This window comes from Dasypus novemcinctus, chromosome 4 (genome assembly GCF_030445035.2).
Source record: "Dasypus novemcinctus isolate mDasNov1 chromosome 4, mDasNov1.1.hap2, whole genome shotgun sequence".
Taxonomy (NCBI): Eukaryota; Metazoa; Chordata; class Mammalia; order Cingulata; family Dasypodidae; genus Dasypus; species Dasypus novemcinctus.
The window spans coordinates 154,201,858-154,227,241 of record NC_080676.1 but is presented as its reverse complement, the minus strand read 5'-3'; the positions used below and the strand labels follow the sequence as shown (position 1 = coordinate 154,227,241).

General features: G+C 38.1%; 1 protein-coding gene across 3 annotated transcripts in view; it reads right to left on the bottom strand.

Moving 5' to 3' along the window:
- The window catches only part of ITSN1 (intersectin 1), a 243,466-nt gene that overhangs the window by 163,504 nt on the left and 54,578 nt on the right, over positions 1-25,384 (bottom strand). For all 3 annotated transcript variants that reach the window (XM_058296182.2, XM_058296184.2, XM_058296183.2), the window contains 4 exons: positions 16,969-17,028; positions 14,764-14,856; positions 13,336-13,399; positions 673-833 (listed from right to left, as the gene is read on the bottom strand). In XM_058296182.2, coding sequence (XP_058152165.1) covers positions 673-833; positions 13,336-13,399; positions 14,764-14,856; positions 16,969-16,996 — 346 coding nt within the window. In that variant the 5' untranslated portion in view covers positions 16,997-17,028. The remainder of the gene's footprint in view (positions 1-672; positions 834-13,335; positions 13,400-14,763; positions 14,857-16,968; positions 17,029-25,384) is intronic.

The following is a 25,384-nucleotide window of genomic DNA, read 5'->3' as shown; positions in this document are numbered from 1 at the left end:
AATTTTTTTTTCTTTTGGCTTATACTGTTTAAAAACCTTCCCATGAATCAGATGTTAGATCTCATTACTGTAACTTTCAAATCAACCTAAATAATTAAAGTCTAAGGTTAGAAAAGAGAGGAAATCAGAACTGTTGGTGATTTTAGACAACTAGTTACTGATTAATTTATAAAAGTGGCTAAAAGACATTTTTATAGAATTATGCTTTTTATTTTGATGATGTCCTTTTTTTGTTCCATTTTTACCTCAAAAGGACTTAATATGTCCATTTGCAGCAATTCTGTGAATCATAAATACATTTCTTAATACCACAGGCCAAAAGAGGTATTATACGCACAAGGAAAAATAAAGATGTTATGGAAACAGAAAACCAAGGAATTTGCTGTAATGTGAATGGTCAAGAGTCCAACAAGAATAAGAAAAACACAGAACAAACTAGTTTGTTCCTTTTACTCTAGCAATTTGTACCTTTGATTTCATTTTGATCACTTTTGGTTAAGAATATGGATATACTCCCTTTCTTCCAGGACTATACTCCCACAAACAGCCATCATTTTTCAGACTAAATTATTGCCTAGATTTTCACAGTGCTATAAGCTAACAGAAAAAAAGCAAGTATCTATTTTTAAAATACATAAGGAAATACAGAAACAAATTCATTTTCAGACTTACCAAACGCTGGGGCACTAGAAATAGCAACTGGCTGCTGTTTCATGACAGGGGGAAGAGCGGAGGGGAGCTGATATCCTTGCAGCTTCAATTTAATAAGTTTCATAGCAATGGAAAACTCCATTTGATCCATTCTTCCATCATTATTCATGTCAGCTAGTGCCCTGCAAACCAACAGCATGGACTCAAAACAACTGCCGACAACAAAATAACTCTTCCCAAACCACCACTCCCACCAACACAAAAGCTTAGTAGTCAGCTCCCTTATCCCTGGAGAGAACGAAACCAAACCAAGCCAAATTTGTTTACCAAGATATGGGAGTAAAACTATCCTAGAAACACTGGCAACTTTTGATAAATATAAAATATCTTTTACTATGTTACTCTTTTCTGATATGATGTATAACATAATTTTTAGTCCAAGAGTGGAATTTATACTTTGGACAGCTGAAGTACCTAGATAAAAGGTTTCTTTTTAGAATAAAGAAGTCCTAAAATTATACAGTAGTGATGACTGCACAATTCTGTGAATGTACTAGAAACCAATGAACTTTAACAGGGTGACCTTTATAATGTTAATTATGTTGTAATAAAGTGTAGAGAATATTTCTAGAGAAACTTGGTTACAAACTTCACCATGGAGACATACTCTACTATACCACACCATGTCATACCTTGCCACACAGTACTTATAAAACTCTAAAAATTAACTTTTCTTTAGAATACTGCCCTGTATCACTTAACTACATTACAACTGAATTTACAAAGTGTTTGCTACTTGAAAATGTACTCAAACATAAATGATTCAAGTGCAAATTGTAAACAATTATATATTTTTACTGTACAGGAGTTTTAAGTATTTAGATATAAAATACAAATATTTATAAATAAAAAACTTTTATCACATAGTGTATGGTTTTTAGTCCTTGATTTTCTAGGATAGGATTGTTTCTTTTATTACATTTTAATCTGTAAAAACCAACTATGTGTATGTGTGTGCTAGGATGTTATCCCAGGGTTCAACTTTATCCTTCATTTCTTCCAGATGGATCCTTAGCTTTTCTACCATTATTCATTAACTAATCCATCTTCTTCTCATTCAGCTGAAATATATTTTTATTATTTATTATAGGTTAATATGAAGTAGAACCTCTTTCTGTATTAACTATTCTGATTGAACATTTCCTAGGCCTATATAACTGTACTTGCTCCTGGTTATATGGTATGAGCTGATATTTGGCACGGCCTTTTTTTTTTTTTTTTTTTTAACTTTTTACAAATATTTGTTTTCCCTACTGGGATCTAAGCTGAAACAGCATTAAATTTATATACTATGTTTTTAAGAATTGACATATTTGTCATAATGTCTGTCCACCTAAGACAACAGTATGTCTTTCCACTTGTTATTTCTACTTATATTTCCTTGAATAAGATGACTTCATTTTCTCTGTATAAGGACAATACTTTTCCCTGTTAAATGTATTCTTAGGAATTTTATGATTTTTGTTAATATTTTAAATGGAATTTTTTTCCCTGTTTCCACTTGTAGGTGCTTATTTCAAGCAGAGGACAAGTTACCAAATTTCTGTTATTCCTACTAATTTTTTAAAGGATTAACTCTAATTTGATTAAGTACACAATCACATAAAAAGTTAAAAAAGTGAGTTTTCCCCCTTTTAACATTTATGCCAATCATTTCTTTTACTAGTCTTATTACCTCTAAGATATCATCAAATACATGAGCATCCCTGCTTAGTTCTGAGTTTGAATAAACTAACTTTAGTGGCTCACTTTAGAGCAATACATGGTAGTGATTTTTGTTAAGTAGTCTACTTACTAGAAATGTCTACTATAGTTTTTTGTCAAATGCCTAATTAATAGCTGATGATCTGATCACATCTTTTTTAACTTTCATCTGCTAATGTACAGACATATGTTAACAGCATCTCTCGATTCTGAACCAATTCATATGTCTGGCATAAACTCAAGTTAGTCATAGTAAATTATTTTTTCAGACATAGATAGATGAATTATAATTGTTAAGATGTTGTTTTACATTTTTGCATCTATATTCCTAACTAAAACTTGTCTCTGGTTGCTTTATACATATATATTTTGGGGGGGGGGGTGAGGGGGAGGACTATCTTACAGGCTTTTTTAACAAGAAGTTAGAAAAATGAAATGAACTTTTCTTCCTTTTTTTTAACAAATATTGTACTACTTAATATGGGTTTTTAGAAAGAAAAAAAGGCTCTCAAGATTCCCATCAATCAACATGAACATACACACTAAAAAACAAACAAGAGATGCAGATGTGGCTCAAGCAATTGGGCTCCTGTCTGCCATATGGGAGATCCAGGGTTCAATTCCCAGGGCCTCCTGGTGAGGGGAAGCTGGCCCACACAGCGAGCTGGCCCTTGCAGAGAGCTGGCCCTCATGGCGAGCTGGCCCTCACGGAGTGTTGGCCCATACAGGAGTGCCAGCCCATGTAGGAGTGCTGGCCCATGCAGGAGTGCTGGCCCACGCAGGAGTGCAGGCCCACATGGAGAGCTGGCACAGCAAGATGACACACAGGGGGCAAGGCGGGGGTGGGCGGCACTCAGAGGAGAGACAATGAGGGACACAGCAGACCAGGGAGCTGAGGCCGCGCAAGAGACTGAATGCCTCTCTCCCATCCTGGAAGGTCCCAGGATCGGTTCCCAGTGCTGCCTGAGGAGAGGACAGGCAGACACAGAAGAATACACCACCAGTGGACAGAGAGAGCAGACAGTGAGTTCAGAAAGACAGGGAGGGGTGGAGGAGATGAATGAATAGATCTTAAAAAAAAAAAAGCCCAAGCATGCCTGTTCCCCAGACCACTCTCCTCTAAATGTATTTTCTAGTGAGGTCAGAAATGTGGAAGTCAGTGGAGTAGGGGAGAAAAGACTTCTTAGCATTGGACTGGTTAATTAGGATAGTTTAGTGTTTCTAAAAATTTTGTTACTCACATGCCTCAATGAGAGAAAAAAGGAACCAAGTTCTAGGTACATAACCTTAAGTCTTTTATTTATTTCTCTCCCCCCGCCGCCCCAGTTGTCTGTTCTCTGTGTCCATTTGCTGCATGTTCTTATTTTTGTCCACTTCTGTTGTTGTCAGTGGCACGGGAATCTATGTTTCTTTTTGTTGCGTCATCTTGCTGTGTCAGCTCTCCGTGTGTGTGATGCCATCCCTGGGCAGGCTGCACTTTCTTTCGCGCTGGGTGGCTCTCCTTACGGGGCATACTCCTTGCGCGTGGGGCTCCCCTACACGGGGGACACCCCTGCATGGCAGGGCACTCCTTGAGCGCATCAGCACTGCATGTGGGCCAGCTGCACATGGGTCAAGAAGACCTGGGGTTTGAACCGCGGACCTCCCATGTGGAAGACGGATGCCCTATCCACTGGGCCAAGTCTGCTTCCCCCAGTCTTTTTTAAAAAAGTCTCAACTAATGAAACATAACTGGTAGTAGCTACCTGAAAGTCTTTGGGAAATATAGCTGTTACTCCTACCAAGCTCAGCTCTTGCCTCTACCTTTTTCCTCCCAACCCCAATACACAGGAACTATTTCCCGTGGCTGCTTTGCAAAAAAACTATTTCAACTCTGTCATCCATTTAATCTCCCATTTATAGCTATTTCTCCAGTTTACTTGTTACTAATCATCCACGCCTCCCCAAAAAAAGTCTGAGAATACTGAAATAAAATTCAAACCTTTCAAAGTAAAAACACATATGCTATAAATCAGAATAAGATGAATAATTGCTGTTTATGACTCTAGAAAACAAATTGATCTTAAATATGATGTTTAGCATGATATTAAAATCTGTATATAACCACAGGTAGGGTCAAAATGAGAACGGGACCAAAGGTACGCTGGATATTACAGGTAAGCTTTTTTGTTTTATTTGTGCAAACAAACCACCAATCATTCTTATACACTGTCAAAGGAGAAAAGTAGTGCAACTCCAAATGCAGGAATATCTGGCAACATCGACCAGAACTAAATATGCATTTGCCCTTTAGCCCAGTAATTCCAGTCGTAGTAATTGATACTGAAGAGATAACTCCAACAATACAGAAATACATATGCGTAAGTTCATTCATTGCTGCATTATTTGTCACAGCAAAATATAACCTAAATACCCCTGTACAGGAGAACAGCTGGATAAACTATGGTATATCTCCCACAATCAGTACTATGCAACTGTAAAAAAAATAAAAGACAGAGATCTCTATGGGCTTATATGAGTGATTTCCAGGATATGTTAGGTAAAAAAAAAGCAAAGAGTAGAGTAGTTATAGGGGGTCACCTTTAATACAAGAAGGAAGAGGAAATAATTTAAATATAAATATACAAGGATATATACATATGTATTTATATATTAGATAGCTGCTTTTTTCCCCCATAAAAATAAACACAGGAAGAATAACAACTAATAAAAGACTGGGAATAGGGATGAAGGATAGAAGGACAGACTGTTTTTTGAGTATACTTTTATGTAGAGTTTTGGCTTTTGGAAACTTGTTAAAACATTATGTATTCAAAAAACTAAAATCCACAAAGATGGGGAACAGGGCAAATTCCTAAACTGAATTAAAACAAAACCAAATTAACTAATAGCATTTTAAGTTCATATTCACACAGGATGGGAGAGAGTGGGGGACCTAATCCAATAACTTCTGAACACAGTATTTCATATCGCCTCAGCCAAAAAATTGACAAAAATCTACAAGGTAACCTTGAACTCTACTTAACAGGTGTACTGTTTGCAGTGGCTATGAGTGTAGCAATTCTGCAGCTATTTTGCATAAGCCAAGAGACCAGCCTCCTCCTGCCTCCATCTCATTGGACTGAAACCCGCAGATGGCTCCAAAGGCCCACCTTGCCCACACGACTTATCCCTGGCTGCTCATCACCCACTTACTGCTGGCACCAAATCCAAGCCATTGGTGCAGATTAAACCAGCCTACATAGCCATTCACTTGCACAACAAATTTTATTTGGAGGAGGAGGCACATACTAAGGTCTAGGCACTATCTAGGAAAGGGTAGAACTATGCCCCTACAGAGGGCATTTTCTAATAGCAAGCAGACACAAAACAAAACAAAACAAAACACAAATAAAGTGAATTATTTCACGTGGTGATAAATGGTCTGGGAACGGGAAAGAGAAGGTGAAGGGTAAGTGCCGGTGGGCAGAGGGAAATACTTTAGCAGGGCTGGTGAGGAAAGAATGGCCTCTCTGAGGAGCTGACAGGAGGAGAAAGCTGAAGGGTGACAAGCCAGCTGTGTGAAGACCATGGAGGACTGTACTATGAGAAGAGGAAACACCAAGGGCAGTAACCCTGAGGCAGAAAGAAACTTGGCACATTCAAATAAAAGAGAGGTCAGTGGAGCTGAGTGCAGAAACTGAGGAAGAGTGAGCCCATATCAGACTGGAATTTGTAACCTTGGTAATGACTTTGGATTTTATGCTCAACTGAAGATTTTAAACTGATTTACTTTTTTTACAAGATTATTCTAGGTGCTGTGTGAAGAATGGAATCTAAGGGGACAAATGTGGAAAAGGACCCAGTCAGACTCCAGTAAGTAGTGCAGGTGAGATGACAGATTAAGATGGCAGCAGTGGAGACAGAAAGAAGTGGCCAGACAGGATAAATTCTGTAAATGGAGTCAAAAGTACATGCTGATAAAATGGATGTGTAGAGTAAGGAAAAGAAGAGACCCAGCCTGACCACCAGGTGGTCTGAGCGTCGATGGTCAGTTATATGAGTCGAAATGGTGAGGACTCTGGGATGAAGCACAGGGCAGGGGGCTTGAGATCCAGGTTTAGATATGTTCAGTTTGACATTCTTGTACACATTCCAGGGAAAAGTGAAAGGCAGGTGGATATCCAAGTAGAGATCAGGGAAAAGGAGAAGATGCCATGAAGTTATGAATAATAAGCATTTGGATAAAACTTCTAAAAGTCAGGTACCTAGTTTTCATCAAGCAAGATGAACAGGTAGAATTTTTTTTTAAATCATCTAATATTTGAAGAAAAATTTACCATTTGAAGAAAAATGGGAATAGCCTAAGCCATTAGGACAAAAGGACCACAATGAAAGAGTTAAAGCAGAAAATGGAAGACAAGACATTAAGAAATTAAAGGTTAATATACAGATAAAATAAAGGCAGGTTTACTAAAACAGAACAAAACAAACATGAGTGAATGAAAAGATTAAAGAAAGAAAAAAAAAGGGAAAACGGACTTTGGCCCAGTGGTTAGGGCGTCCGTCTACCACATGGGAGGTCCGCGGTTCAAGCCCCGGGCCTCCTTGACCCATGTGGAGCTGGCCCGTGCGCAGTGCTGATGCGCGCAAGGAGTGCCCTGCTACACAGGGGTGTCCCCTGCGTAGGGGAGCCCCCCGCGCAAGGAGTGCACCCATAAGGAGAGCCGCCCAGCGCGCCCAGCGCGAAGGAGGGAGCAGCCTGCCAAGGAATGGCGCCGCCCACACTTCCCGTGCCGCTGACGACAACAGAAGCGGACAAAGAAACAAGACACAGCAAAAAGACACAGAAAACAGACAACCGGGGGAGGGGAGGGGAAGTAAATAAATTAAAAAAAAAAAAAAGAAAGAAAAAAAAGAAACTGGATGGCTGGGGCCCAAGGGTGTTAGAGAGAATTTTAGTTACCCTTTTGAAATGTTCAAAATGTTGAAATATATTCTATCAATACTAATAGTACTTTATAAGCGTAAAATTAAAGAAATTATTCATCACTGCAAAAAAACTTTAAAAAAAAACAACAAAGTAGTAAACTCAGAACTATTAAGTCTGTGGAAACAAAAACATATATGATTAGTCAAATAAAAACCCATTAGAGGCAAGGACAAGGAGGAGGTCGAACACTGAAAGCTACCAGTAACTTCAAGGACCAACCTGAAGAATTATCCTGGGGGGTGGGGGGGTGTCAAGGCAGGGTGTATGTGTGTGGACAGTCTTTGAATTAATAGGGTTTATTACATACTGAGCAGAATTCCCACATTGTTTTAGAAAACTTTCTGAACTTCGAATGTAAGCAAGTCTTACACAATTTAGGACAGTTTACCATACAGAAAAGAATAGCAGGAAACAACGAGCAGTTTGACGGTGGAGAAAATTATTTTGATGCTAAAATTCTATACTTAGCAAACTATTTTTCATGCATGAGGACAAAAGAAAAGATATTTTCAGTCAAGCAAGTAAAAATCTAGAAAGTTGACCACACAGGTGTATTTTCTTGAAATTTTTCCTTAAGGAAGTCCAACCTAATAAAATATGAGAATGTAGAAATTAAGAAAGCATAAAGCATAATATACATACTGGATACTGGAATTACCCAAGACTCATGGAAGGTGCATCTCCTCATTCTCCTGAATGCCCCAGAGTCTCCATTTCCACCCACACCCAAAGATCTGTAGTCCGACCCCTATTCTGACTCACAAACTCTGCTCTCAGTCTCCATAGTGCTCCTCTCTTTGGTCACTTTCTCACTGGCCCTCTTCTAATGACAGTACTGGCAGCTCAACCACCATCCACTTACTGGATGCTGTAGCTGCTTTTCATCTCTGTCCCATTTCTCTCCCCTTTTCCACCCTTCCACTATTTGGCTTTCTGGCAACAAACACTATCTTTCAAGGAAAGTTCCTGCTAGGCAAAGCACAGCTTTTCAATTTTTTTCAGCCTACAAATGAGAGCCCACTTGGTGCCATCCTTATATCCTTAGTTCTCCTAGGATGTGTTTATCTTTGCTGGATGCTCAAGGACTGGTTTGTCATTATAGACACTTTTGCAGAGTGGATGGAGAATAGCAAAAGGAATGAATACCTTTTACATCTACAGATACTCTGAAAAACTAAATGGTTTTATGGCTCTTTTCATAGAAGTATTTATCAATATTTCCTCTATCACTTTACCTTTAAAATCTTCAGTGGCAGTTCATATTCAAAACATATCTAACATGTTACTTCAAAGGAAATAAACTTCTGAGCTTGAATAAATCTTCATTTTAAAAAACTGACCATTAAAATGATCTAACATGGAGTATGGGAACCTCTTATATTTTTTAATGTAACATTTTGTGTAATCTATACATCTTTAAAAAAAGGAGAGACTAAATAAATAAATAAATTCACAAAATACCCTCACAGTAACAATCAGTGCTTGCTTGACTAAATAGTTGGGAACCATAACCTAGCCAAGTTGACACATGAACTTAACCATCACAGTACTTTTTATGAAAATTCTAAGCTTTGTTTGTCACTACAACCAGGAACAAGTTAAGCAGGAGATAGTAAAAATAAATTAATGTCTAAACTTAAAAATAAAACAACAACAGTATATTAAAATCACATTCTAGCTACCACCGGGGTCATGCTCAAGTGTTTTTCTAAATGTAAATGCCTCTGTTATAATTATGCAATAAAGGTAGCAAAACAAAAAGAAACAAAAGGGAAACGGACTTTGGCCCAGTGGTTAGGGCGCCCGTCTACCATATGGGAGGTCCGCGGTTCAAACCCCGGGCCTCCTTGACCCATGTGGAGCTGGCCATGCGCAGTGCTGATGCGCGCAGGGAGTGCCATGCCACGCAGGGGTGTCCCCCGCGTGGGGGAGCCCCACGCGCAAGGAGTACACCCGTGAGGAAAGCCGCCCAGCGTGAAAGAAAGTGCAGCCTGCCCAGGAATGGCGCCGCCCACACTTCCCGTGCCACTGACGACAACAGAAGCGGACAAAGAAACAAGACGCAGCAAATAGACACCAAGAACAGACAACCAGGGGAGGGGGGGGGGGAATTAAATAAATAAATGAATCTTAAAAAAAAAAAGAAACAAAAATACACATTATTTAAAAGGCACCATGTAGGAGAGTAGATATGGCTCAAGTGGTTGAGCATCTGCTTCCCACATGGGAAGTCCCAGATCAGTTTCCAGTGCCTCTTAAAAACAAAAAAGCAAACAACAAGCAAAATAAATGAAAAAACCAACTCAGGAGCCAATGTGGCTCTGTGGTTGAGCACTGGCTTCCCACATACAAGGTCCTGGGTTCTATCCCTGGCCCCGGTGCTTCAAAAAATAAAAGGCACCAAGTAATATTTTATCAGGATGCTCTTTCAATATCTAACCGTTCCCCACACACACAAGTTTATTTTTATTTCTTAAACCCCACCCCACCCCTTGTTATTTTGCGCTTCCTGTCTGCTCTCTATGTCTGTTTGTTGAGTGCTCATCTACTTTTTAGGAGGCACTAGGAACTGATCTCAGCTCAGAACCGAATTCATGTAGGAGGGAGGCACCCAATGGCCTGGGCTACCTCCTTTCCCACTTGCTGTGTCTCTCGCTGTGTTTCCTCACTGTGTCTCTTCACTGTGTTATCCTGCAGTGCCAGCCCTAACCCTATTCTTAACTAGCATTTCTACAGCATCTTAATGTTTGTAATAATGACCCCAAAGACTGTAAAGTTCTCAGAAGTTTTCTTAGAAACCATAAAAAGTATATCACACAATAATTATTTCAAATGATTTTAAAGGCTCACCTTATGTATATAACAGATTTATAAAGTAATGATACAATAAGGACTTAGTTTTCTTGAATACTTAATATATGCCAGGGACTGTTCTAATAGCTTTGTGTGTTTTAACCGATGAATATGGACTTTTTTGGGTGGTCATTTCCAAGTACTTTTCAAAAACCCAAAGACTTAGACTTTTTGGTAATTAAGTTTGGCAAACTGATCCTGTCGGGGATAGAAAGCCCTTCTGACATAAACTCAGAAGTGTCCTAAGATAGTACAAGTCATACGGCTGCTTGCCCTGCCCCCATTTACCATCTTCCAATCAGACACCCATTTGCCTTCATTTCCAGTGGTGCCCACTCCCTCCCCCTCATTTCCCTCCTTAGAAGCTGCTAATCTCCCTTTCTGTGGCCACTACTGCCTCATACTCCAACAGCCCTCTTTTGATTTCTTTTCTCACCTCTTTTTCTTTCCAGCCCTTCAGGCTCTTGTTCTAGCACCTGAGCTTTCCTCCTACTCTCCCTCATCCATAGCAGTCTTAAGGTTGAAGCAATTTAAAGCATTTAAGTTGCCAAAAGGAGATTTGCCACTTTCTTTCCAGTTTGTTATTAGTAAGCCAAATTCTAGGAAGTACTCTCATCTTTGGCAGCTGTTATAATTTGGCAATACACATTCTGACTTGAAGCCATCCTTTGAGAATTTAGATTTTATTGTATTCTTAATTAGAAATCACACTGGATAGATAAGATAGGTAGTCCCCAAAGTATTAACAGGTTACAGTTCAAAAGTTCATTTAGTTTGTTAACAGGCATACAGTTTCTATTGGAACAAAAAAATTATAAGACAAGATTAGTATGAGAGACAGGGAGGGAGAATGTTTCATTAGATATTATTATCCTGATTTTTATAAATTTTAAAACTTAGGCTCGAGAGGTCAAGTATTAGCCCAGGGTTACAAAGTGAGTAAGTATCAGAGGTAGGGTTAAAAGTCAGAGCTGGGAAACGGACTTTGTCCCAGTGGTTAGGGCGTCCGTCTACCATATGGGAGGTCCGCGGTTCAAACCCCGGGCCTCCCTGACCCGTGTGGAACTGGCCATGTGCAGTGCTGATGCACGCAAGGAGTGCAGTGCCACGCAAGGGTATCCCCCGCGTGGGGGAGCCCCACGCGCAAGGAGGGCGCCCGTGAGGAAAAGCCGCCCAGCGTGAAATGAAAGAGCAGCCTGCCGAGGAATGGCGCCGCCCACACTTCCCGTGCCGCTGACGACAACAGAAACGGACAAAGAAACAAGACGCAGCAAATAGACACCAAGAACAGACAACCAGGGGAGGGGGGGAAATTAAATAAATAAATAAAAATCTTTAAAAAAAAAAAAAAAAAAGTCAGAGCTTGCTCATACTTTGCACTAAATTAATTTCCTCTGGAATGGATATCTGTGGGAAACTTACAATTTTTCATCTTAATTGTTAATAAAAATTTTTGCTATAAAAATAAGTTGTTGTTCTATAATTAAAGACAGCACAAGCCCCTTGCATTGAAACTCATGCACTGAACTGATGGGACAGTGCTCACACACACCTGAGTTCTTGTCCTTGTATGCACATGCTCGCTCACTCTCTCTTTCTTTCTCTCTCTCACTTTCTGAGCCTTTTATTCCAAAAGCAATTTTGGCTATCTGATTTTTCTAGCTCACAACAGATCAGAAGTTAGAACTAGAATGGCATCATAGGAAGAAGCTCACTAGTTGAAGGAGACAGTCTGGCAGCCAATATGCTCACAACCAAGAAAAAGAAATTAAAGCAGATACCAAAAAAAGCACAGTTATCTGGTATCATTTAGTTTCAATTCAAATATAGCCATACTCAAACATGTGTATATGCATATGTATATCCCTTGAAAGTTATGCTATTTCAGAACATTATTATTTTCAGAATGATGAAAAAAACCAAGAAACCCTTTAGCTTACGTTCTATAGACCCTGCTTGAAAGCAATAAGATGTCAATCTATATATAATTTCTATAAAAACTATAAATAAAAAAGGTTGGTCATTTAAGGGGACAAGCAGTTAGTTGGATGATCTAGTTACTTGGAGCACCTTATTCCTGATGACAACAGCAGCTACCTTTTTGGGGGTTTTCTTTTGAAGGCCTGTTATATGCCAAGCTCTATACTAAATCCTTTATGTATAGTTTCTCTGCTAATCCTTTCAACAAATATGTAAGTATTCCCTTTTTCTAGACTAGGAGACTGAGATGAGAGAATAAATACTTGCTCCCAATCTTAAAGACAGAAAATAGTAGAGCTGGGATTCAAACACAGGTCTGTTATTGAAATTCATGTGTTCTCTCTTTCCACCATAACAAACGGCCTCCATAATCATAATAAACCCAGATATAGGAAGTATTAATTGTTAAGAACCAAACATTGGGTAGAAGTGTGGCCCCTAGCATATCAACAGAATTCAGAATGGCTCCCCAAAGTCATAAATCTGGAACCCAAAACTACATATGTCATCCCTTTTTTTTTGGAGTTATGAGGGCCAGGGATTGAATGCAGGACCTCATAATGTGGGAAGCCAGTGCTCAACCACTGAGCTATACCACCAATGCTGTCATCTTTTAATATACATTCTTTCTTTCCTGTGGCTTCAAAAGACTGAAGTCCGATCTGTGAAAGTCAATTAAAGAATCCAACAATATTTGTTACTTGATTACCATGAACTACATTGCAATAAATACTAGTTATTTCTAACCTCTACTAACCCTTAAATATATCCTCTACCTTTAATCTCTAGTCAACGAAAGATTCAACAAAAAACATGGGATGTTCAGATGAATCTGGGTGATTTAGGCAAAGTTAAAACAAACTGGTAGTAAGAAAATATCAAAACCTAGATTTCTCAATCTACTTTTTGACAAAGTGCTATACTGTTCAAATTTCACCATTTTTTTTTTAAGCTCTAAATTAGGACACTTTTGTCAGAAGTATTTTTCTGGTAAGAAGTAGTAGAGTAATTCAGGCTACAGATGCATGTTCTCCTTCCATTGCATAAGAAATAACATTTCAATAAAATTGAAAATATTTTCATTTACTTTCTACTTACGTAAAATTCCAACTTACCATATCTGTGCTAAAACAGGTTGAGGTAACCCAGACTGAAAAAAAAAGTTTCTAGCTTGATCACCTGTAAATTAAATGGAAAAAGTTTCAGAAGAGAACAACAGCTGACAGAAATTCTTAGAGCAAAATTAAAAAACTGAGCAAGGCTGTGGTAATCCTGTAAATACATGATAAAACTCAAATAGTAAGTCTATAAGCAACAGTAAAATGAATCCATCAGCACTGACTTTAGAACTTAATACTTTTTAAAATTATCTCAAAAAAGGCCTACCATTTGTGGGGTAGAGTTCCACTTTGATTAATCTACAATTAACTAAAATGTTAACAGCTAACCATTATGATAAACCATTATCTATTGGAATCGTTAGGAAACTGCTGACACATACTTACATTTTATAAAAAGTTCCCAACACCTAAACTTTAAATTTTGGGCACTTCTGAATTTATGGAGGATAAGTAACAATGACCAAAAAGAACCAACATCAGGGAAACGGACTTTGGCCCAGTGGTTAGGGCGTCCGTCTACCACATGGGAGGCCCGCGGTTCAAGCCCCCGGCCTCCTTGACCCGTGTGGAGCTGGCCCATGCGCAGTGCTGATGCGCGCAAGGCGTGCCGTGCCACACAGGGGTGTCCCCCGTGTAGGGGAGCCCCACGCGCAAGGAGTGCACCCATAGGGAGAGCCGCCCAACGCGAAGGAGGGAGCAGCCTGCCGAGGAATGGCGCCGCCCACACTTACCGTGCCGCTGAAGACAACAGAAGCTGACAAAGAAACAAGACGCAGCAAAGAGACACAGAGAACAGACAACCAGGGGAGGGGAGGGGAATTAAATAAATAAAAATAAATCTTTAAAAAATAAAAATAAAATAAAAAGAACCAACATCAATAATTATGAATTAACAAATTAAAGAGAAAAGAGAACAATGCTACAAACACAAACAACAAATCCCCAGGAAATCTATATCTCATTTTTTCTAAAGCTAATTCCTGAAGAACAATTAAATAGGAAAGATAAACAAGCAAGTACAAAAGGAACTTTAGAAACACAGTATTAAGAGAAATCTTTTTATCTTTTTTCTTTGAAATGTTCAGAATCTGTTCATTAATTTACCAATTTACCAAACTAGTTAAAGATCAGAATTAAGCAAGTAGTTTAGCTCAGGGGTCATATAGTCTACTTCCATATTGTTCAAAGAATGCAGTCCTTTGATTTTATCAATTCCTGTTAAAGATGTGCCTGAAGCAAGTGACTTGACATTCATTAAGGCCTGCAAACAAGACTGAGTGTATTATAGGAAAAGTAATTGTGAAAAAACAAACTCAAATGTCCCCTGGACCATATTTGTCTACCTTAGGTTTACATTCTAAATTTTCCACAGGTAGATGTACTAGTGATGAATGAAAACATAAAAACACTGACTACAATTACCAGTAATAAATCCAGATATTGGCTTTAAACCGTGGAACTGCTGATCATGCTTTGCTCTTTCCTCCACAGTTATGGCCCAGATATCCAGGCTGCCTAAAGTCCAAAGAAAAGAGAAATGACTTCGTGGTAAAAGTAAAGTAAAATGGACACAGACTATATAATCAGTAGTATTTCACAACTCTGCCAATATGTTATAAATGGTTTGAAAAATGAAGATCTGTTTTTCTCAAGAAGTTACACAAATAAAAATCAGAAAATTAAGATTAAAGCAGGCCAAAAAGGAAACTGGCACAAATTTCTTTAAAAAAAAAAAAAACAAAAACCAACATGTCCTATAATCCTACAGAGTTATCAAAATTGTATGAAGACATAGTAAGTTAATAATCAGAATTTATTTACATAAACTTAAGCAACAGACTAACTTAAAACCACATTTTCAGGGAGGGGATACAGCTCTGTGGTTGAGAGCCTGCCTCCCATGTACTAGGTCCCAGGTTCAACCTTTTTTGAAATAGTACATTCTTAAATAAAACCATAATAATTGTACCTAAACAACAACAGTAAAAAATGCATTTCCAAGTTTCTATACTCGTACACACATTTTCAGATGAATTAAATGCCAGGGTAAAAGTTATAAAAGAAGAAATTGAGACTCAAAATTAGTACTCTGTATGATTCCATTTACATGATATGTCCAGAAAGGAAAATCTTTTGGAGATAATGAAAATGCTCTAAAATTGGACTATGGTTTAGCTTGAACAATTCTGTAAATTTACTAAAAAATCACTGAATTAGAGTTAAAAGTAGTGAATTTTATGTTATGTAAATTATGCCTCAATAAAACTGTTTTTAAAAATTGGTATCCTGATTAAAAAAAAATAATTGTCAAAGAGAATGGTATTTAGGTTCTCCTTCAGTTTCTGCTCTTGCACTGCCCATATGTCCCCCTCACTTTTGAGATCTTCCTGACTTTAGTACTAGGTCCTCAAATGAACTGACCAAAATAATTCTAGATTACATAGGTGAAAAGCTTTCAAAAGTTCAGATACTTTCCAAAAAGGTATAAATATATAATATGTCCAGCACAAAAGCAAATGTCTAAACATCCCATCTCCCCTCTCTACAGGTTCTACCATGACAGTGACAGGTGGAGTGGGAATTCACCCAGTCACTGTAAGAACATTTCCTGAGCTCCAGACACTGTGTTAGACATCAGGATAAAGTATGGCTGAGACAGGTATGATCCTCCCTCACAGGCCTCAGTCTTGCAAATTCTCCGAGGGATTTTTATTGCTGTTATAATCGGTTGATAGAATTATAAACAAAAGCCCAATAACTTTAAAGGGGGGACAATACAAAAACAGAATAACTCTAATGATTTTTTTTACAAGTTTGTATACTTCTGCCCTGGAATCCCACCAGCACTTTTACAGAAGTAATCAATGATGGAGCTTTATGAATTCTCACTCACTTTACAATGACTGGATCAGACAGCTACCAAAGTAAAATAAATATAGCATGCTATCTTTCTTTAAAATATTTGGACAATATTTAACAATTTCCTAATAATAGGTTAGGAAAATATGTTTATTCAGATTTGATGTCTCAAAGGATAAACCAAAAGAAAACAAACACAAATGTCAAATTCAAATACAGGCTTTGGAAAAACTATGACCCAGTCACTTTAACAAACTGCAAAGGAAACCCAGCGATGCAGGGGTGGTGGGAGGAGGTGATGGGAGAGCTCGAGGACTGAGAGAACCAAGTGTCCTGTATGTACATAGTTTGGATCCTAATTTGAACAAACCTTGATAAAAAAAAATTGTCAAAAGACTACCACTGGGAAAAAAAAAAAAAGACTATCAGGGAGACTTTTAACACTGACTAAAGAGTTGACAATATTAAAGAATTACCATAAATTTTTATAGGTGTAATAAAGGTTTGTAGTTATAGAGTTCTTATCTTTTAGAAACATAAACTGAAGCATTGAATGAAATTATATGATACTTGAGAGATGCTTCAAAAGAATCCAGATAAAACCAAGTTGGCCATGAGACGATAATTACTGCAATGAGATGATGGGAGCATAAGGACTGATTATACTATTCTCTCCATTTTTGTGTATATTTGAAATCTGCCATAATACAAAGTTTTAAAAAATATGACCCAAAACATGATGAACAAGAAAGAAATCTGAAAACTTACCACCAAAAGGTGTTGGAAACTGAGCCATGGTTCTGTTACTTTCACCTTGCTAACTGACGCCTGTAAATGAAACGCAACGTTTAAGTTTATGAACATGCCACTCCAACATATTTACAAAACACATTATACACACTCTTTAATTATCAGGAGAATGATACTAAAGCTAGAGAAAAGCACTAGAAATGAAAGTTAGAACTAAGGGATTCATTCATTCATTCATTCTCAGCATCTTAGCATCTTAGTAACCACACAGAGATGGGCACTGGGAAATGTTGCTAAAAGACTTAAGGCAACAAGCAGCTTTCAGCCTGGCAGGTGGTACCCTTAGCCCAGGACAGCCTAATAATCACCAATATTGTATCTGTTACATTTTTTTTCTTTTCTGATACTTTTTTTTTTCTCCCCCCCTTCTCTTCCTAGTTGTCTGCTCTCTGTGTCCATTCGCAGAGTGTTCTTCTGTGACCGCTTCTATCCTTAGCAGCAGCACCGGGAAACTATTTTCTTTTTGTTGCGTCATCTTGTTGTGTCAGCTCTCCGTGTGTGCGGTGCCATTCTTGGGTAGGCTGCACTTTCTTTCGTGCTGGGCGGCTCTCCTTACCGGACACGCTCCTTGTGCATGGGGCTCCCCTACACAGGGGACACCCCTGCGTGGCACAGCACTCCTTGTGCACATCAGCACTGCGCATGGGCCAGCTCCACACAGGCCAAGGAGGTCCGGGGTTTGAACCATGGACCTTCCATGTGGTAAGCAGATGCCCTATCCATTGGGCCAAGTCTGCTTCCTTCTGTTACTCCTTAAAGCATACTCTTTTCTCAGCCCTCTTAGTCCATCAGCTTGAAGGTTATATTACAGCAGCTTGTTCTTACTGAGCACTTGTATAAACTGCACATGGTACAAGGTGGATTGTGGATCTTATCTCATTCAACAGTCATCACAGTCCAATGATATGGGTACTACTGTTACCATCTCCATATCACAGATGAGGAAATGACAACTGGAGAAGATACGTGATTTGCACAATACCATATATATGGCAAACAAGCTGGGATTGGGACAGAGGCAGCTGATGCTCCAGCAGTGTGCCACCCATAAAAACACTACCTGCACCTACATGACAGAGATGTCTGCCCAGAATCCTAAACAAAGCTCAAGTTGTGAAAATCCTCATGAGACATTACTTGTTCATGAGCAGTCAATATGAAATAAAGCCAGTCCTCTCCTACAACTAAAATTAAATAAATTTCAACTAATATTTTCCTTATGCTTAATTTAATTCTTAACAACTTGCAACACGCACATAACTGAAAGTAGTACTAAAGGATTTTAGATAAAAAATAGCAGCCCCTTGCCCCTTATACTCTTCAATTTCATCTTCCGATCTTTGCATGGAATTTATTCCAATTATCATTATTTTTAACTTTCTAAGGGTTCTTTCTCATTCTTTATTAAATAATTCCTAGTATTCAGGTAGGGGGAGTACTCTACATGGTTGCAAGATTTCTACATTTTCCTTTACAAATTAAAAAAGAAGACAACTCAATGAGAAAAGGGGTAAAAGATCTGAATAGATACTGTACAAAATAACTTATACAAATGGCCAATAAACATACAAAAAGATGCTTAACATCATTATCCATCAAGGAAATGCAAAGTGAAATAATGATGATACCACTATATTTCCAGTAGAATGGCTATAAATAAAAACACTTATCATACAAAGTGGTGATGGGGATGTGGACAGCTGGACTCTGACACTGTATGACCACTTTAAAAAATGTTTAGGCCATTTCTTAGAAAGTTACATATGCACCTTCCACTTTACCCAATCATTCTACTCCTAGGCATTTACCTGAGAAAACAAAAAATATATGTCCAAAGATTCAAACATGAATGTTCACATCAGCTTCATTTATAAAAGTCAAACCCTGAACCCCAAATGTCAGTCAACTGATAAATGTATGAGCAAACAGGTATATCCATAAAATGGAATATTATTCAGCAGTAAAAAGTAGCCAAGTATTATGGCATGCCATAATATGCATTAATCTCAAAATTATTATGCTAAATCAAAGAAGTAAGGCAAGAGTATATCCAACATAATTATGTAAAAATTCTAGAAAAGGTGAATTAATCTATGACAGAAAATACGTGATTGCCTGGAAATAGAAGAAGAAGAAGGGATGGATTACCAAAGGACAAGAAAACTCTTAGGGGAACAGAAATTGTTATGAGTTGAATTTTGTCTTCCAAAAGACATGTTCAAGCCCCAGCTCCCACCCCTATGAATGTGATAGGGTCTTTGAACATGTGATTATTTAAGATAGGGCCAAACTGGGATAGGGTGGACCCTAATACAATATGACTGGTGTCTTGATAAGAAAGGGAGATGAGATACAGACACAGGGGAGAAGGCTGTGTGGTGTCTGAGGCAGAGATGAGAGGGATGCTGCCACAAGCCAAGGAATGCCAATGACTGCCAACCAACCACCAGAAGCAAGAAAGTCACCAGGAAGGATTTTTCTTTATAGTTTCATAGGGAGCTTGGCCTGCCAACACCTTGATTTCACACTTCTAGCCTCCCAATCTGCATGTAAAACAATAAACGTATATTGTTTGAAGCCACTCGTTTGGGATAATTTGTTACAGCAGACCTATGAAACCAAAACAGAAATGCTTGCTATCTTGAAAACAGTGATTATTTCAAAGGTATATGCAACTAGGTAAAAACTAATCAAACTACATACTTTAAAAATATGCAGTGTAGGGTACTTCAATTATACCTCAATAAAGTTGGGGGTGGTGGTGAAGTCCTAAGTCACAAAGAAAATACTAAGAATAAAAGTTACAGTTTTACAAGCCTGGTAGTTCAGTAGTTCAATACAAATGAGAGTATTTACTTTGGCAGAACTCCCATCTCTCATAATTCCCAATGAATAAAAAAATCTCAATTTTAAGCTCAACTTAAAAAATTTAATTGAAAGGGCAGAACAAATGATGGACAACAAGAATTTTCAGCAAGAATGTGTAATATATTTAAATAGATCTCAGACTGTAAATAAGAATCCTCAACATTATTCAGGAAAGCTACCAAAGAGAAAATTTCTTTTTTAAAAAGTTTTTTGTAGAAGTGGAGGGAGCATAATCTATGTCAAACTCAAAAGGCTTTACTGTAAAATTCAAACTATTCATCTTAAGTTTAATGGGTCCAGTGTATTGGTAATGAATACCCTTTACTAGAAACATAAGGACTAGTGATTTTCCAAATACCTTTATGACTAAATAAATGTACATTTACAGCTATATTCTAGCTTTAACTTTCATTCAAGTTGTAATAACGTCTAGAAAGTATAGAAGAAAAATCAGATATAATAAGATAAATACAATAGAATAAAATAAAATTCTGCATATGTATATACTAATACAAATTAAGAGTTAAAATGTAGGTCAAAGTATTCATAAGTATACAACAAAATTCCAGAAGACTGGATTTCATGAAGCTTTACAAAATAAGTATTTGATTTGTGTGACAAAAAAGTATATATCCCAAGAGGCAAATTATAAAGGCCTAAAATATGAGAAGGTTTTTCAGGAAAAAAACTTAAAACCGCTTTCATTGCCATAACTAAAGAATAAATAAAAGCATATAGGGAAACGGACTTTGGCCCAGTGGTTAGGGCTTCCGTCTACCATATGGGAGGTCCGCGGTTCAAACCCCGGGCCTCCTTGACCCGTGTGGAGCTGGCCATGCGCAGTGCTGGTGCGCGCAAGGAGTGCCTTGCCACGCAAGGGTGTCCCCCGCGTGGGGGAGCCCGTGGGGGAGCCCCACGCGCAAGTGCGCCCGTGAGGAAAAGCCGCCCAGCGTGAAAAGAAAGTGCAGCCTGCCCAGGAATGGCGCCGCCCACACTTCCCGTGCCGCTGACGACAACAGAAGCGGACAAAGAAACAAGACGCAGCAAATAGACACCAAGAACAGACAACCAAGAGAGGGGGGGAATTAAATAAATAAATAAATCTTTAAAAAAAAAAAAAAAAAAAAAAAAAAAAAAAAAAAAATAAAAGCATATAGTTAAAATAAAGCATGGATTTAGATTAATAGGAGAGAAGGAAATTCAGTCTCTTCATCTCTAAAGAGTATTTGATTGAATATTCTAAAGACTTTTCCACTTAAAATTTCAAAGTATAAATCTTTTTAGATTTAGCAAAATGTTCAAACGTTAGGATACCTTAAAAACATATAGTTTTAAAACTTCAAATATGAACATTGGTAAATTTGTAAAATATAATCAGATTATCATTTCTATTTAGAGCTTACTTGAAAATATATCTGTTTACCTTTCAATGATTTACTCTCTTCTAACACTTCTAAATTTATTTGGGAAGTTTTTATTCCCATGAGCAATACAAAGCTAAATCAATCCAAATATACACAGCAGGCTCCTGTCGGTGATTCTTATTTCCTCATTAAAGCAGTTAAAGAGTGTCTTAAAAAGAGCTGATTTCTAGATCTTTATTTTATTTAAATGATAACTGGGAACCCTACTCCCAAACTACAGATAATGATCTACATTACGCCAATACTTCTGCTTCAGGGAGGACATACTGGCATGGTGGGGGAGCTCACAATTAAATGGGGGGAGGAAGGACTACACATCAACTGTATGTACACACACATACACAAATTACCAGCAACAAAAACTAAAACTTTGAGTGCTCACTAACACACGTGATTTGTATTAATGAATTTAATCCTATTAACAATCCTATAGGTTAAATAATATTACTATCCCCATCTTACAGATGTGGAAAGTAAGGCACAGTTTTATACTATTATTAAATGGTGAAAGAGGGAGTCAGTCTGGTTTCACAGCCAATGATCTTAACCTCATATTTTTAGGAATAAGAACTTAATCGAACAACCATAAAGTAGTTAAACTAGTAAACAAATGGGTCTATGTAGAGGCACAGAAGCGGGAGGAGAGTGTTGTTCCAAGCAAGAAAAGCTCTGGAAAACAAAAGGCATGAAGAAAGAAAGGGCAACCAGGTTTGTTTTTTTTTAAAGTGCCACCGCAAACCACAGAGGAAACTGAATGGGTGAAAAAAGTTTAACAGAATGTTGCCATGTAAGTCCAAAGCACTTTCATTTCTTGCACAAAAAAGTAAAGCTTCCTGAAGGGTAAGGATTTTCATAAATGGAATAAAAGACAGACAAGCTGGAACTCATATATTTTAAAAATCTAACACCCTAAAGTAGTTAAAAAAAAAAAAAGTTAGTGCAGGCAGAAGTACTACCGTAGGAGGATTTCAGCTGTGTAAGGTAGAACACCTGCACTTACATAGAAACACAGAAGCCCCCCTAGAGCAAAGCAAAAAAAGGGCATTCTTCTCTCTGAGGTCCCTGGTTCTCCTGCCTGGGAAGCAGGACTCACCCCAGATAAAGGGAGAAATATCAGCCAGCACATGCCCAGGCCATCCTAGGTGAGGATCTGGAGTTCTCAGAGGAAGAAAATAATCCAGGAGGCAGGGGGACGGGGGACAGGGACGGCACCATCCTGTAGACCAACATGCCCCATCCTGTGCACTGTTTTTTCCTCTGAAACTTTCCTAGTTTATAACCACCTACCTCAGGACTGTCAACATTCTCCCCCTTTACTAAAAAAAGTTATAGATGACCACTGTGGTAAATTTAGACTAGAAAAAACAGAAGAAAAAAATTCCATGATTTCATTATCCAGAGGCAACCTTTGTTAACAGCTAGTTATTTTTATTTCCTTTCAGTCTTTTCCCTATGAATAGGGAAACAATTGTTTCCTTCTTTTCTCTACTTTACATATAATACATGCTTTTCCTAAATTACTAAAACCTATCATTATCATGCTGCTGGACTTAAATATTAATTTTTGGAAAGAGGCAAACACTGATATTTTTACATAAAAAATAGAAACATACACTAAAATAAGCAAAGAAAATTTTAGGTAAATGTTTAATTTTTAAAATCAAAAGTTAGACTATTGGGAAGCGGATGTGGCTCAAGTGATACAGCTTCTGCTGACCAGATGGGAGGACCTGGCTTCCATTCCTGGGGCCTCCCGGTGAAAAAGAAGAGAAAGCATGCTCACGTGGCGAGCCAGTACCCGCGTGAGTGCCCGCATGGTGAGCCAGTGCCTGAGCGAGTGTCCACGTGGTGAACCAGTGCCCTGCGCAAGTGAGTCACGCAGCAAAATGATGATGCATCAAAAGAGAAACAAGGGCAGAGTCAAGGTGAAGCGCAGCAGAAACCAGGAACTGAGGTGGGACAATTGACAGGGAACCTCTCTCCCTATCAGAGGTCTCTAGGATCGAGTCCCAGTGAATCCTAGAGGAGAGAAAATGAGAAGACAACCCAGACAGCAAAAGCAGCAGGGCAGGAAGAGGGAAAGGGGGGGAAATAAATAAATAAATAAACTTTTTTTTTTTTTAAGTTAGACTATGTTTGAGAAAAGTCGTTTACCCTCTCTTCGTTTCATATTCAGAAAGGAGAGCTAATCAGATTGGACAATCAAGAAATGACCAGTATTATGGTGATTTGGAGATCTGTACCCTAGAAAAAATATTTTTAACAGATAAGATAGAGCCCAAGATAGGTCTTAATCCTATTACTGAAGGCCTTATAGGGAAAGTCACAGAGAAGGAAAAAGCCACAGAAGGAGCAGCCAGAAGCTTAAAGACAACCGAACCCAGAAGAGAAGGGAGAAACCAGAAGAAGCTCCCATGAGCACTGCCATGCAACAGAAAGACAAGTCCAAGGATCACCCCAGAAGAGAAGGGAGAGGCCAGAAGAAGCTCCTATAAGCACTGCCATGCAACAGAAAAGCAAAGTCCAAGGATCACCGGCAGACAGCCCCAGAATGCCAGTCTTTGGAAAGAAAGCATTACCTTGATAACACATTGATTTGTACTTCTGCTAGGCTCAAAACTGTGAGCCAATAAATTCCCAGTGTTTAAGCCAAGCCACTACATGGTATTTGCCTTAGCAAGGAAGAAACTAAAATAAGCAAATAAAAGTTTAGGTAAATGTTTGACTTTTTAAATCAAAAATTAGACTATATTTGAGAAAAGTTTTTTACCCTTTCTTTATTTCAGCTTGAGAAAAGAGATCTAATTATAGAAAGTCAAAGGAATATTAATCCTTAATTTCACTATTTACATTAAAACCCCAAAAGTTAATATATTTAAAGTAGACCTCTAAAAATGTATACTTCTAAACAGGATAACCATTCTTTTTTTCTTTTTTAAAGATTTATTTATTTCTCTCCCCTCCCCCCACCCCAGCTGTCTGTTCTCTGTGTCTATTTGCTGCATGCTCTTCTTTGTCTGCTTCTGTTGTTGTCAGCGGCACGGGAATCTATGTTTCTTTTTGTTGCGTCATCTTGTTGTGTCAGCTCTCCGTGTGTGCGGCACCATTCTTGGGCAGGCTGCACTTTCTTTTGCGCTGGACAGCTCTCCTCACGGGGTGCACTCCCTGGGCATGGGGCTCCCCTACGTGGGGGACACCCCTGCGTGGCACAGCACTCCTTGCGCGCATCAGCACTGCGCATTGGGCCAGCTCCACACGGGTCGAGGAGGCCCAGGGTTTGAACCGCGGACCTCCCATGTGGTAGACGGACGCCCTAACCACTGGGCCAAGTCCGCTTCCCAAGATGACCATTATTAAGCTAGTATTCATGGAAATGTCACTTTGCATGGTGAAAAAGTATTTTAAAATAGACTATTTGATTCCTAGTGCTCTATCATAAATATAGAAAAGAGATTATTCAGAAAATATGAATGATTTCAAAGCAACAAAATCAAAAGCAAAATATGTATAATTAGGGATTTTAGTTTCTGGCACACAATAAATACTAAACTTAGCACGTGAAAAAGGCAAATGTTAATCATGAAAAATAAAATTTCTAAAATCCAAATTACTGGAATTAAAATCTTTTAACTTTACACAAAATAGTTAAACTATAGTTGGTCCTTAAAAACAAGTATGTCAATGCTTTTTAATCATTAGCTAAAAATGTTTAACAACAATGCAAGGTATTGGTGGTAGGGTTAGTTATGAGAGTACTGTATGATGTTATATATGTTTGTTTTGTAAGTTCACAACTACTACTATATATACACTTATGGTTTAAATATATTTATGTATGAGTGATATACTTCAATAAATCAAAAAAAACAAGTATGTCATAATGTTCTTTCAACTGCCCTGAAGGTTTGGAAATTTTCAAAATTTGATTAATAAGTTAAAGGGGGTGAAATAATTATGCAAGATGAAACAGGTAATTCAAATAAATATTCATTCACAGAAAAGGAATCTTCGACAATTGTGTAAATTCAAATAATTAGCAGATTTATAATATACAAAACAGGGCTTAACTCATCTTAATGACC